The sequence below is a fragment of the Periophthalmus magnuspinnatus genome, chromosome 14 (genome assembly GCF_009829125.3).
Source record: "Periophthalmus magnuspinnatus isolate fPerMag1 chromosome 14, fPerMag1.2.pri, whole genome shotgun sequence".
Lineage (NCBI taxonomy): Eukaryota > Metazoa > Chordata > Actinopteri > Gobiiformes > Gobiidae > Periophthalmus > Periophthalmus magnuspinnatus.
Genome location: NC_047139.1, coordinates 9,161,500 through 9,175,608, shown reverse-complemented (window position 1 = coordinate 9,175,608; position 14,109 = coordinate 9,161,500). Strand labels below are relative to the sequence as shown.

The 14,109-nt window shown below is 40.3% G+C and overlaps 1 protein-coding gene across 1 annotated transcript; it reads right to left on the bottom strand.

The window, feature by feature from the left end:
* On the bottom strand, window positions 1-13,884 carry pafah1b1b (platelet-activating factor acetylhydrolase 1b, regulatory subunit 1b). Its single transcript, XM_033978663.2, has 11 exons — window positions 13,692-13,884; window positions 8,776-9,006; window positions 6,341-6,425; window positions 6,183-6,257; window positions 5,637-5,843; window positions 3,949-4,117; window positions 3,671-3,773; window positions 3,097-3,325; window positions 1,413-1,514; window positions 1,171-1,327; window positions 1-1,090 (listed from the first exon to the last, which is right to left on the bottom strand). Exons 2-11 carry the CDS (start codon window positions 8,805-8,807, stop codon window positions 1,017-1,019), a joined length of 1,233 nt encoding a protein of 410 aa, XP_033834554.1. The 5' UTR covers window positions 8,808-9,006; window positions 13,692-13,884; the 3' UTR covers window positions 1-1,016.
* Window positions 13,885-14,109: the final 225 nt, after the last annotated feature.

Sequence of the window (14,109 nt, the reverse complement as noted above, 5' to 3'; positions counted from 1 at the left end):
TAAGTTATATTTACAGAATTTTATTTATTATGTTGCAAACAATGACATCCAGATATATTGATACACAACTTGTACTGTGCGTGTGTGCGTTTTTGTGTGTGTGTGTAATAGTAGTAGTAGAGAAAGCGGTGAGACCACAGAAGCAGGATGACCGCCCTGAATGTGGAGGCCCTCTATGGGGTTTTGAACAAGGCAGAGATAGCGAGCACTGGGCGAGAGATCATCCGGGACGACATACGAACACACAAAAACCTCTTTAAAACGTGAACCTGTTACTTTTCCTCTGTCAAAACACTTGGTTCTGCTTTGGGCCCGTGTTCTGAGCAGCACGGGGGCAGCGTTAAGGTCCTGTGAGTGTTTCTACTACAGTATAAAGCGTTTAAAGAGATGAATTGATGGACAATGTGGACGAGAAGCTAAGATAGTTTCTCCTGTCGTATCACACACTCTGGCGCACACACACCTTTTAGCTTTCTCTCAATTCAAGATCCTGCTTCAAATTTCCTTAAAAAAATCCCCATTCTCTCAATCTATTTATCCTTTTTAGTGCCCTCTCTCTCATCCACGCAGCACAATGAAAACATGAAAAACAAAAACTACACCTCTGCAACATGAGGCTATACATTGGTTTTTCTGTTAAAACCGCAAATTTTTTACACCCTTTGACCAAGATGGAAAGTCATGACAACAGTATGCAATTTTGCCAACTCCAGCAGTATACAATTCTCAAGTTTGATTCACCATGCAAAGGAATACTTCTTTTCGAGTGTGTTCATGTGTCAGAGACTGCGTGACATTTATTAAGCGTACCCTACATCCAGAATAATTTACATAAAAGGACAATAGTCATCGTAAGGGCTGGATTGTTGTTAGAGAAGGGACAGAGGGACAGGGGAAAGCGCCATGGTCAACTATGGTTCGGAGTGCCACAGGTCGGGACAGGAGCAGGTGGAGGTGTAGGGGGCAGGGCAGAGGGGGCAGGTGTTTTTGGATTTGGGAGGCCCTTGGGACAGGTCTCAGCGGCACTCCCACACTTTGACTGTCTGATCGACGCAGCCCGTCACCACGTAGGGGGCAGTCTTGTGGAAATCTGCAGACAAATTGTAGAGCAGAATTATTAATAAACATAAGTATATAGATCTGATTGCAGTTGTAGGGGCAGCATCTTACCCAGAGAGGTAACAAAGTGTTCATGGGCAAACAGAGTCTTCATGCAGCGTTTGTTCTTGTAGTCCCAGATCCGTAGAGTTTTATCATCGGCGCAGCTCACTATAAACCTGCCTCCAGGATGCACCAACACACCACGCACCCAGTTGTCGTGGCCCACCTGCAACAAATAAGTGCAAATTACAAACAAGTTACTAGGCAACTAAAATAGCTAATACAACATAATAAAATCGGTTTTCACTCACCAAAGTCATGAGGCACATGCCAGTGCTCACATCCCACATTTTAATAGTTTTGTCTCTGGATCCAGAGAGCAGGAATGGGCCAGGTTTTCCACTCTTTTTGTTCTGGAAATCAGAGGGAGAGAATATGAATATACTTCAAACACATTTTAGTTTCTGCTGCTCACATTGAATTCACATTTATTCAAACAAGCTTACACATCATCAATCAAAGTGCACAATGTAAGTGGTCATTTGGGTTAGCCTATGTTTATAATGTCATAAATTATCCATGGACCCAAGGTCCACAATCACCTTGACAACACAGAGCAAGAGCCTTGACTACAACCCTATTCGAATCCAGTACACTCACGGCACTTTGTGAAAGTGCACATTTGCTAAAGGAGCACTGAAGCTTGAAGTGCAGAGGGGTGTAGTGCCTTCAAAAACAATGGGGACAGTCCTGTTTATGATGCTGATCTAAAACCTACGGCCACAACAAAGTCACACCAAAGCTCAAAGACAACCAGTGAGACTGCATATGCAACATAGTGCAAATAACACAATCTAGCCTTAATCATAAAGAAGACCAAAGAAATTATTGTGGGCTTCCGTAAAGTGGCAAGTCATGCACTACACTGAACATCAATAGAATGGCAGTGGAGAGGGTGTCCACCTTGATGGTGTCAGAGGGTCTGTCCTGAGGCCAAAACATCATCTGCTGTAGAGAAAGCTCAGCAGCAGCTCTTCTACCTGAGGAAGCTGAAGAGAGTCAACCTCTCCCAGAGGCTCATGACAAACTTTTACAACTGTGCCAGAGTGTGCTGACTTATGGTCTGCTTGTGTGGTTCTCCTGCTACAAAAAGGCAGAGAAGCAGGCACTCCAGAGGGTGGTAAAACCACTGGAAAAATCAACGGGTCCCACCTCCCGGAGACTGCCAATGTGTACACCTCCCACTACCAGCAGAGGACTCACAACATCCTCACAGACTGCTCCTATCCAGCACACCGCCTGTTCCACCTGCTGCCTTCTGGGAGGTCCAGGTCACTTCTAACTAGAACCACTAAAATGGCTAACAGCCTCTACCCACAGGCAATCATACTCCTCAACAAGCACTGTCCCCCTCTCCACCCTCCTTCCACCTATGTCCCCCGTAACCCTTCACCTGCTATAACTGAACTGGACTCTACATTGATGGACAGACTCATCTACACCTTATACTGTTGCATCTACCTATGTTGTTGTGTTACATGCTATAAGTATGTTAATAGTAAATATGTTTACATTCACTTCATGAATTGCACTAATACCATCTTGAACTAGCAAATCTTACCATTTAATACTCTAAATGCAATTTTGTTGTTACTTGTGACAATGACAATAAATCCTTGAATCTTGAATTGAACAGCAGGAGGTGGAGACATGTCCACAGTGTGCATTTGATTTTGACATACATTCACCAACTGGTCAATAAGTCCAAGATGGTATCTGACATGTCTGTTCAAACTGAGTAACACATTATATTCTCTCTTCCTGAATGTCTTCTGGTCATTTATCAAGAGTATAAGAAAGGGTCGTTGAGGTTTTTAATGAAGCAAACCCTATTTGCTCATTCAGGACTACCAAAAATCCAAATGATAATCTAGAATTCTAATGGGACAGGCCAACAGTTAAGATGAAGTGAGTTTAACAGCAGCTGGAACATACCTCTGAGCCTGTGGCCTCCAGGATGGTGGGGTGGGCACTGTCTGGGGCCCAGGCGATGCACTCCACCACGTGCTCGTGCTCCCGGAGCTCGGCCTTACACTCTTTGGAGGCCACCACCCAAACGCGCACCGTCTGGTCATTGGAGCAGCTGGCGATCAGAGAACCGTCCTGGTTTGGACGCACCATCCGCACCCACTCCCTGTGGCCCGTGAACGTCTTCACACAGTAACTGTACCACACACAAGGTTTACATTATTTTAAACTATTATGATGACAACATAAGAAACAAAAAAGGTCTAATAAAGGCTAATTAAAAACTTAAATTTAAAAAGGTTTAAAGTTGGAAACTGCATTAAAAGTAAATTTAGACAGGTTTAGTCATCACAATAGTAATGTTTGATTTTCCTTTTAGTAATAAATTAATAAATTCAAATTTGATTGGAGTCTCTACAACTTTTAATGAATAATGTCGAAAATATAAAGAGGTATGTAAATATCACAAATCTACCTGTCATTGTAATTACCATGTTATATCACATGTTTGTCTGATTATTTATGTCATGCTCTGTCTCACCCAGTGGCCACCTCCCACATCTTGATGGTCTTGTCTCTGGAGGCAGACACGATGTGGTCTCCGTTTGGCATGATGGCTACAGATGACACGTTGTGGTCGTGCCCTGAAACACAAAATGAACAACACATTTAGAGTCATATCCATAAACCAGTGACCGGTTTGGAGAATATGACTACAAAGAACAGATGACGCAGGGAAGTGGGAAGTACATGCATTCAAACAGGTATTGTTTAAACATGGCGTTCACTCCCAGTAACATCTAAAAGCATGCTTCTCACCGTGCATTGTTCGGATGCATTCAAAGCCCTGAAAGTCCCACAGTTTGATGCTCATGTCAGCAGAACACGAGGCCAGGATTTTCCCCGTCTGATCGAAGGAGATGTCCTGAACAGAGTCTGTGTGGCCTTTCAGAGTGCGCTCAAAATCCCCCGCCTCATAGTCCCACACCTGGAAACAAAACACAATATTCAGACTATTGTTCTGCCAAAATGAGGGATTATAAAAATATTCACTTTTCATGACATTTCTATTAGTCCTTGTCTAAATATATTGCAGTATTAGAGGTTTGCTCACAGTACTGTAGAATTCCTGTATTCTTTCTAAGTCAATGAAGAGATCATTTCCATACTTAAAAATTATATCTTGGTGGTTTGTGTTTGTTACACCCAAACAGAGCAAAGGATTATGACCCATGTAGTTCCCTCATATTTCCACCATGCAGCTGCAGTCAAACGATGTATTTGACTTGATGTTATGAAATTGCCAAAATAGTTACACACCTGCTTAACTAGCTAATGTAGTGTAATCTAGTACTACAAAAGATGCTGTCAATAACTGATAAGCAACCTATCAGACTGGAGTGAGTCTGCGAGCACAAAACGTGGCCATTTAATTCAGCGTGAAACCCACTTCCTGCTGACACAGTTCTCAAATAATCAATACAAAGGCTTTAAAAGAAAAAAAGGCTAAGAGTTCAAAAGAAAACTGAGGGTTGCACATTTCCCATGATGCCGTGCTCCAGGGAAGAGATGCCTCTAACAACATAAGCATCAGTTCCTCCACACAAACCAGCGGTGACAAGGCAAAAGTACAAAGTGAATTTAGTTCCATAAAGGTGTGTGTATGGGTGCGTGTGTGTGTGTGCCTGTGTGTCTGCATCTGTGTGCGTGTGGGAGGGGACTGCAGAGGCTTTGAAGCTGCAGCACTGGGAGCAGAGAGTGGACATTCATTACACCACTATCAGACAGAAAAGTACGGACTTATTCAATTATTTACACTAATTCCATTTAATTTCATGCTCAAAAAAGGAAAACCAAACCAACTGAAACTGGAAAACATGCCAACCCTGCACAGAAAAGCTCTACCTAGGTTCAGGAATTACACTTTAGACCTTGTTAGAGAAGAAATACTACCCACTATGCCACCATGCTGCACAACTGTCTGGAAAACAATCAATGCCACACCACATAATGCCATCTATTTTACAGAGTCAAGAGGTAAATGAAAACATACTCCTGAATAGCAAAAGAAAATTCAATTCTGTCAAATGGACTAAAACACCAGTTGACATAATTATCATCTTTTTGCTATGGATACTACCTGGATGACTGAGGGATTACACAGACACACAGCTCAATAAATAATGGAGTTTGCAACTTAAGGTCCTATATTGTGCATTTATAAATGTTTGAGTAACCCTTTACTATTAGTTTGTCTACATCTCTAAAATGTTCCACCTCCACCTCCAAGTTAACAGCTACATTTTACCTTTTGTTCAGTAGATGGGCAATTCCAGGGAGTAGAAGATGATATATTTTAAATGTAAATTATTGGGCAGACAGTTACAAATGAAGTAATAATAATCTACTGTCCAATAGACTGAAACTCACATGGCTCATTTCTATACTCTACCTCAACTAAGTCACTTGTGAGGACAACTGTATCAGGAATACGCAGAAGCACAAACCTTGATGGTGGCGTCCTCGGAGGCCGTGACCATGACGGAGAACACTGGGTGGAAGATTACTCGTGTGACGGGGGCGCGGTGTCCGCTCAGGGCGTACTTCTCTGGGGGGCGAGGGATCCACTCTTTAGGGTCCCTCTTCTGCCCCACAGGCCCTCCGTGTGTCATCTCCTCCTTTGCCTCGTTCAGCTTCGACTCCAGCTCCATCACCTGCACAAGGACAGCCACGGCGTAAAGGTTACAAACATTATACCGTTGTGCTCCTTCAATCAATAATATACTTTCATAAAATACAACCTCAGACAACCTGCTTTAGATCCTATTCTTTCACAAATCACAGTATATGTTTCATTACTATTTTCAATCACCAGGGGTCTCTAGGCAACAATTTGGGAACCACTACATTAGACTAAAAGTTGACTATGCTAATTCAAGTCTATTTGTTCTATTTACAGTTCAATTAAAATGATTATAAATCAATTTAATATTGTATCCTCTATGCAAATACTTGGGCTACAACATGTCAAAAACATTGTCCAAACTTCTTGCCTTTTTTTGTAATCTGATGACTGAGGTCCATTTCTTTTCCAAAAGACCGGCATACTTTTTATCTACCTCCTCATTCTGTGAGAACCAAAACACAAATAATACAATATTAATATTACAACATTACAAATTATTATTAGGTGGTTAATGTTTCTTTGTACCATATCTAACTCTGCCTCTTTCTTGAAGGTGGAATATGCCTCCTCGTATCCATTGGAGCGGAGGTAGTCTGCTATTGCCCGGTTTCTGACAAAAGAAGAAAATGCATTATTATTAGCTTGCTGTTCAAAACATACTGATTAAGGACCAGTTTATATCTTTACAATCCAATGCATCTCCAGTGCCACCTTAAGAACAAAGCAGATCCTCCTTAAAAACAGAAGAGGCCACGCCCTGCCTGAGATGGGCTCTTTGGGAGTTTCTGGTTGTGTGAATGTCAGAATGTGAAAAAAAACTTGAAACCAGGGAAGAGCTGGAAACAGCTTTGTGGAGCGCAGGCAGCTGACAGGACGGCCACAGACGCCCACTGGCTACATGTTATATAAAGAAGTGGAGCGGCTCGTTTATGCGTCAGGAGTTGAATATTTCATAAGTAAAGTTACTAATTTTAGACTTTGCAGAGATTTGGAGCAGAGCTTATATTTAACCATGTGGCCCCGAGGACTATCAACGTTAATGGGTGAACCATTGTGCACAATGAGTACGATGGTACGTTAAAGAGAAATGTTGTATATGGCTGCAATATCAAAAACTTGCAAAGGAAATTAAATGTTCAATCAATTAACACTCATCACCAGTGATTTAGGGTTGCCAAAAATAAATACAGATACTAATTATGGAACTTTTTTCCGGAGTATATTCTATTGTATTAAGTTATGAATAAAATGTGGAGAAGAATGTAAAAGGTAACTGCAAAGGATATCTGATCATATTCTGGCACACCCCCAATAAAAATAAAGCCTGTATTCAGCGTAGTGTAGTCTCAAACAAAAATGTCAAAGAAGCCAAATATTTTAGGACCAAATGACACGCACCACTGGTGATTTTTTTATATGAGCACATATAATGTACTTCATGTGTGGAGGCTAATCACACAGGACAGCACATCTATATTTACTATTTAAAATCAAGCAATCACCCTGTCATATTTCAAATGATTAAGAGTTTAATAACACTCACATATGTTTCATATTCTGAAACTGAGCAAACATCATGGTATTTGCTTTTTAAAGCTGCTACTGCAACACACAACAGCCTTAGTCAAAGGAGAGTGCAGTCCGATATATTTCTACCAGTGCTGCTCAAGATTATTACCATTACAATTGGGTTACTGGTGTCCTTAAAGTACTGTACTTTCAATGGTTTGTACAGACCCCTCCTCTAATTGTGTGAAATTAGAAAAAAGCATCAGTGAGTGCAGTGTATATTAACAGCAGTATCAGGATCACAAGACTAAGATGCTGCCAAAACGAGGAGTTTGGTCAAACCTAAGCCAGAGGAAATAAATCTGAACTGGGCTGACATTGGATATTACAAGTCTCGTCCTCATCTTCATCCCCTTCCTCGTCCTCATCATGTTAAATAGTGTCAGGTACATTTGTGGAGTTGTTACTTTTTCAGTGTTAATTAAATTAGCTTCCTCCTTATCTACTGTAATTTTAATTGCAGACAGGTCAGATTCCTCTACTGCATCACATTAAGCAGCCCCTCCTCCTCCTGAGTGCTGTCATGAGGTTATGAAATATTCACCAAGACGCTGTGAAAGAAAGCACCTCCAGGACCACATCTGTTACATGTCTATAATACCCTCACAACACACAGTGTAGAACCACATCCTATATGATCTACAGTCATGTCAAAAACTGTTATTACATCAACCTGAAATCATACATTTGAGGCTAATCCAGGGGGTGTAATCTACTCCCCAAAAAGAAGGAAAATTAAATGTAAAAAATTTCAAACAGCTGTGGCCCCTTCATGTCTCCAGGGATGGTATGGTTAGGGATTTATCAATACTGCTGCTCATTGAGCCGATCTTTTAACTGTACTGTTATCTTTACTTTTAAAGCAAAAATACACATAATAAAGTAAAGACCAATTTACAATAATTAGATTCTCAATTCTGAAATATTTGTCCACTTTTTAAATTATTGTTTTTTCATATACTGTCCACTGGATAAAGGTCCCACAATGATGTGCTCTTGGTGCCTCCTCATGTGATCAAAGAGGAGGCTACTGACAGCCTGTGTTCTGCAAAGTAGTTTGATGAAATGTTTTTTCATTTCATCGGTTTTCAATTGATGGCACACGGTGTTAGATAATTCGTGCATGTTTGTGTTTCAGCGCTGAGCCTCAGAGCAGAGAGGGTCGCACACACAAACACAAATGCATAAATGAGCCGATACAGCATGTAGCGCATAGTTTAAGCAGTGCTACCAGGCCTCACACACAGGACACATCTTATGAACAGAGGAATGTGTCAAGGTTGTATTTGACTCCATTATTGATCCAGTGGACCATTAAAAGGTGAGGCCAGTGTTCTAATAATAGTAGGTTTTTGTACCCATCCCTAGATGTGTCTGGTGTGCAGACTCACAGTTCATCTCTCTGTCTCTGCGACAGCACCATGGCGCTGTGGCCCCTCAGGGGGAGTGAGACCGGGGGCAGGAGCTGGGAGCTAGCAGAGGATAAGAGGGTCCTACAGTGATGGAGCTGCTTCAGAGGCCTCAGAGGAGCAGGGGCTGATGGGATATCCCGGTGTCAATCAACTGGAGGTCTATGCTTGATGAGAAGGACAACGAGCTCACCAATCAGACGCTCCCATTACCTGTAGAAGAGAGGGAGGGAAGTGAGGTTAAAACCAAAATGACAAAGCCAGAGGACAGAAATCATTCACAAACTGTCAATATGTATCTAGAGTTGACTTGATAACCCCAAGTTGTGCCTCAAACTGTTTGGTAGAACCTGCAAAAGGCTCCCAAAAATTTTGACTTTTTAAAATATTTGAGTCTTTTATTACAGCTGAGATGTCCCACATTAAAAACACATCCATGAAATGCGTTCTTTGTTGGCATTTTGTTTTACTTTGCAGAATATTTCATGTGTGTCAACCACACTCTGTAATAAAATAACACTATTCAACCCTACCATCTTACACTACCTCAGTGCACAACAAACAAGTTGAGGTTAAAATGACTTGCCTACAGCATGAAGGCAGGTTAAATTAACCAGACAACAGCTGCTGATAGTGCATTCAAACATAAATCTGCTGCTGCTTCCTGGATTCACATGGACAACCTACATTAGTTTAATTAAATCTATATCTGAAATCAATGAGAATTAAGGCATGTGCTTTTAATACAATCAGGGCAGACCCCAGATATTTGTGCTGCACATATTGTTACAGTAAATTAAAGGGTCTGTACCCAATTGTTTCCCCATGTATTTGAACAAATTTGTCTTGCCCACATAAAAATATATTGTATTAACTCTGCATGCTCCCTATCTGCATTTAATTAGAAAGCACCTTACTGTCCGATTATCAGAAAGTGCACGTTATAATGCTAGTTGTTGTCAGCTAATTATGGTGAATAATTAGGATGCTTGGAATGCATAAATTATGTCAGGAAAAAACGCTGCAAAAGGTTTAAAATGAACTACTTTTGTTTTTCAGGTTTTTAAGACAGTAAAAACCAGATACTTTAAAAGACAGGTAAAACTACGGAAAAATAAAGTTAAACATTTCGATTACGGCTACCACTTTAGTAAACCTATACAACAGCAAATGCACATCAGAATTGGATTGTCTAGATAAATCTTAACCTCTTTCACTCCGTTTCCATGGCCACTTCATGAATGGATCACACTTGCACAGTGATTCTATTATAGTCCTGTGAGTTTGTGCCAATGACCACGGCTGACCATGCGGCAAGGAGCGGCGTTGGTTGTAAACAGTCACCTCTTGAGCCGGAGCGGCACCTGGGGTCACAGTGGCATTTTAAGCCGCTTAATGACGACGAGACAAAGACAAAGTCCCCAACTCGGCTACTCCTCAGTGACTCAGAGCTGTAGACTGAGAGCGTCCGCTAACAGGATTAACCCCAGACACACGCCACCACAGCACTGTCTGTCTGCGTGGGTCAACTACAGGGTCCAGTACTACTGATATCAAGCAAAGCTATGTGAGAAATGATATATTAAACTACTATAGATCTACGATGACAGTGTGGCATGACATGCTTCTGATCGGTAGGTCTACAAGACTGACACAAGCACAGCACCATTAAACCATGAATGATCTTAAATAAAACATTTATCAGTAGAACATGTATGTGGTATGTACAATAGAGCCAACACTGATCATATGCTAAAAACATGACTATAGCAAAGACTCAAAAAGACTCAAGAAATCAACTTACGGTACTAATGTCTGTGAATCTAAAATGGCTTGCTAAAAACAAAAAGTGGAGCCACTGCCTAAAAGTTTGTTGCTTATTACTTCATGAGTGTGGGAGACATTTCTGATGCATAAAGGCTCTAATCTATTTGACAAACAAAGTATACAATAACCGTCTAAAGAAAGGAAAAGGGCCTGTAGCATGAATTGCGGTCCCATGGAATATTTAGTATAATAAACTTTATTGGCTAAAGATAAAGATGTTTGCACATTCTCAAACTGATAGCAGCAGTGACATTTGCCATTGTGATGTAGGGAATCATCTGGATCACTTTTCAGTGAAAGCGAGGAGGCGGCCTCGGCACAAGACAAAACACAGGCCTCAAGTGTCCTAGAAACCACTGTGCTGCAAACTTAATGAGAGCTGTGAGCGCGGGACACAACTCCTGCTCTGAGCTCCAGAACAGCCTTTTGACAAACACACAACCATTACATAAGGCCTAGTCTCACACCTGCGTCAGGGTCAGAGTGGAGATAAACATGCATTGTTTATGCAAATAAGGAAGACATGAACACTCCACTTATCAAAGTGTGAGCACTTATCTAAAGCTCACCTAATGCAGGTAATAGTCAGGTGTAAATCAAGAGGAACAGCACAAAGTCCAGTGTCTAAAACATGCTTATCTAATATCTAATGGAGAGGTTGTGGTGAGAAAAGTCTACACCACCTTTCACATGAGTCAACATTTTTTGTCTTTGTCTGGCACAGAGGTCTAAGCTAACCAAAAGTGTCCTCCCTGAAGGATATTCAGAAAAAAAAATTCATGCATTTTCAAAGATTTCAAGGATCTCAGTCACATGCCTTACTGTTGGCAAATGTTGAAAGACCTGCACTTAGTATCTCATGTTTTTCAGTGATTCTCAGATAATTTCTCAGTTTAATATATTGAGCCAGTTATTAAATGTGGATTATTGACTAAATGAAGACATAAATGTGTGGTCATGTTTTATAGTATACATTTTGTAATATAAAAAAAAATAATTTGTGATTATTAAATAAAACTGAAACTTTTGCGTCTACTCAAATTTGAGATAAATAATCTTGTGGGGATCAAAATTCTTGGCAATTGGCTCAGTGTTTGAAGTATGTCATATCCAAACCTACACACACACACACACTCACCAGTGGATTTGCACACAACTTTCAACACATGAGACTGACTACATTTCTATTAGAAAGCTCAACATCAGAGACAGTCCATCAACAGGTCATACAGGCTAGAACTGGGAGTGTACAGACACCTGCGGTTTAGACAAGTGAATCTACAGTGCAGAACTTCTACAAACTTGAGTACACACTGAAAGATTACAAAAGGAATCCTATGTGAACACCTAAGTATGACTTGAACAGGCCGATGACATGCACCAAAACATCACAAACTCTAGCTGTGCATCAAGTAAAACCACTGCTGTTTGTTGTTACCATGGCCCTTGTTATGAGTGACCTTCAGGCCACACAGGTTGTTGCAAATCAGTTCAAAACTGAAAGGTAAAAGGAAACTGAAATAAGTGAGTCATTTGTCTGTTTACTGTACTTTTACAGGTTTAGAAATGAGGTTTTATGCATATATATATATATATATATATATATATATATATATATATATATATATATATATATATATATATATATATATATATTATATATATATATATATATATATATATATATATATATCTATATATATATATATATATATATATAAATATAATATATATATATTATATATATACATATATATATATATTATAAAAATTATAACAATAAAAATAATATAACATGCATGGAAACATCATTATGGAACAATGTGGAACAATGAACTAATATGGTTCAGGCAGCTTAGATGACATTCAGTTTATATAAGTTATTAAGTCTGTTTAATATTGCAACAATTGGCCCTAGTCTTTAAGTAATAACATGTCAACTACAAGCTCTTGAGCATTAATAAAAATCAAATAAGTCATTTAAAATAATATATATTATGTGTAGTAATGGGGAAAATAGCATTATATGAGACAAGCATGGCTGCATTATACATTGTTTGAGGCAAAAATGACATGACTATAACCATAAGATCTGAGCGTGTCTAAAGCCTGGTCTGATGTTATGACCATCAATCATCATGTTGTGGAGATACGCGCAGTCTCCACCCTGATCGTGATTCCTCTGATTAGCCGATGTGAATCGACTCACTGAAGACAAATCAGAACAAAAACAGCACACACCCTAACTGTTACGACTGTAAAGTGTTAAATGATTGGCGTAAAAAATTAAATCTGGTACAAGTAGCGTCTTTCAAAGCATCGATGGCCACAAGGGCAAAGTTGCAGCAATGGCTCAGCAACGCCCTTTTGAAGCTAGCTAACGTTAGCTTTAGCAGAATGACGTAAAGGATGAGCCTGTCAGCTCAACATGCAATATTTTTTAGACTTTTATTAACCTTTTATAGTCTTTTAAGGGTGCACTTAACTCAGGAAATGTGCATAAATCTAAACGCATTATTTAAATAAAATGGGACTTGTGATGAAATGGCTCCGAGAAACAAACGCTGAGGCTGAGGACCCAAACTTGGATTCTCACAGAAGGACAAAGCGCAGATAAATGGCGTAGCGGTGTAACTCATTATTCAACTTAGTATGTGGCTGTTAGTTTTTATGCATATTACTGAAGAAAGGTGGGGACATGGCAAGGGAATGACAGCATTAGCTTGGCCGGGTCGCTAAACACGTTAGCTCACTCTTGTCAACTTTCTAAAATAAGCTAACGTTAGCAGCACCTCATAACAAGTCTGCAAGACACCTCATCCGTTCTCGTTACTGCATAAAATGCAAATTACTCCATCCAGACACATCAGAGCTATGTTCGTGTTGCTCTGGAGTGAACCCTCTGGATGGATGGAGCTGCTAGTGCCAACTATGCCCACCTAGCTTAGCTTGTCCGCCATTTTGAGAACTGAACGGAGAGCGCAGACACTGCAGCCAAATCGTCGTCAACATAGCAAGTATTTTAAGTGCCGAGACATAGATACGGATACGTCTAAACAGAGACAACTTACCATTACACGTATAGAAGAATTCATAGTCCAGATCCCGTTCCAAACATGCGTATAGATGCCCTGCTTTGCCCGGTGTTGTCGGTTTCTTCTCAGCCGGCTCGGTGGGTCAGATTTTGTTCAGTCTGTGGAGCCGCCGCATTCTCCGGCCACAGCTAACGGTCGCGAGTAGGACACGGGGGCGCGCACGTTCAGATGACGGTGACGTGCGATAGACGTCCTCAGATTTCCAATAAATGTTATGACAAGTTTTCTTCGATAGGGCTATATTTATAGAAACCTTAAACCTGTAAAGTGTGTGGTAAGTGAAAAAGACTATAAATGCATTTTATATGACTTGTAATGACATGTTTCAGTGTGTGATCATGTTTTTCAGCACATAAGAAAACTTGTATAATTTAGAGCCATATACCCATCCAAA

Bases quoted from the DNA above. Each gene is read 5' to 3' on its own strand.
- pafah1b1b (XM_033978663.2), bottom strand. From the start codon at position 8,807: ATGGTGCTGTCGCAGAGACAGAGAGATGAACT. The intron at 1,515-3,096 runs GTATGTTCCAGC...TCTGATTTCCAG, and splicing joins TGGAGGCCACAGGCTCAGAG to AACAAAAAGAGTGGAAAACC. The intron at 1,328-1,412 runs GTGAGTGAAAAC...TATTTGTTGCAG, and splicing joins GCATGTGCCTCATGACTTTG to GTGGGCCACGACAACTGGGT.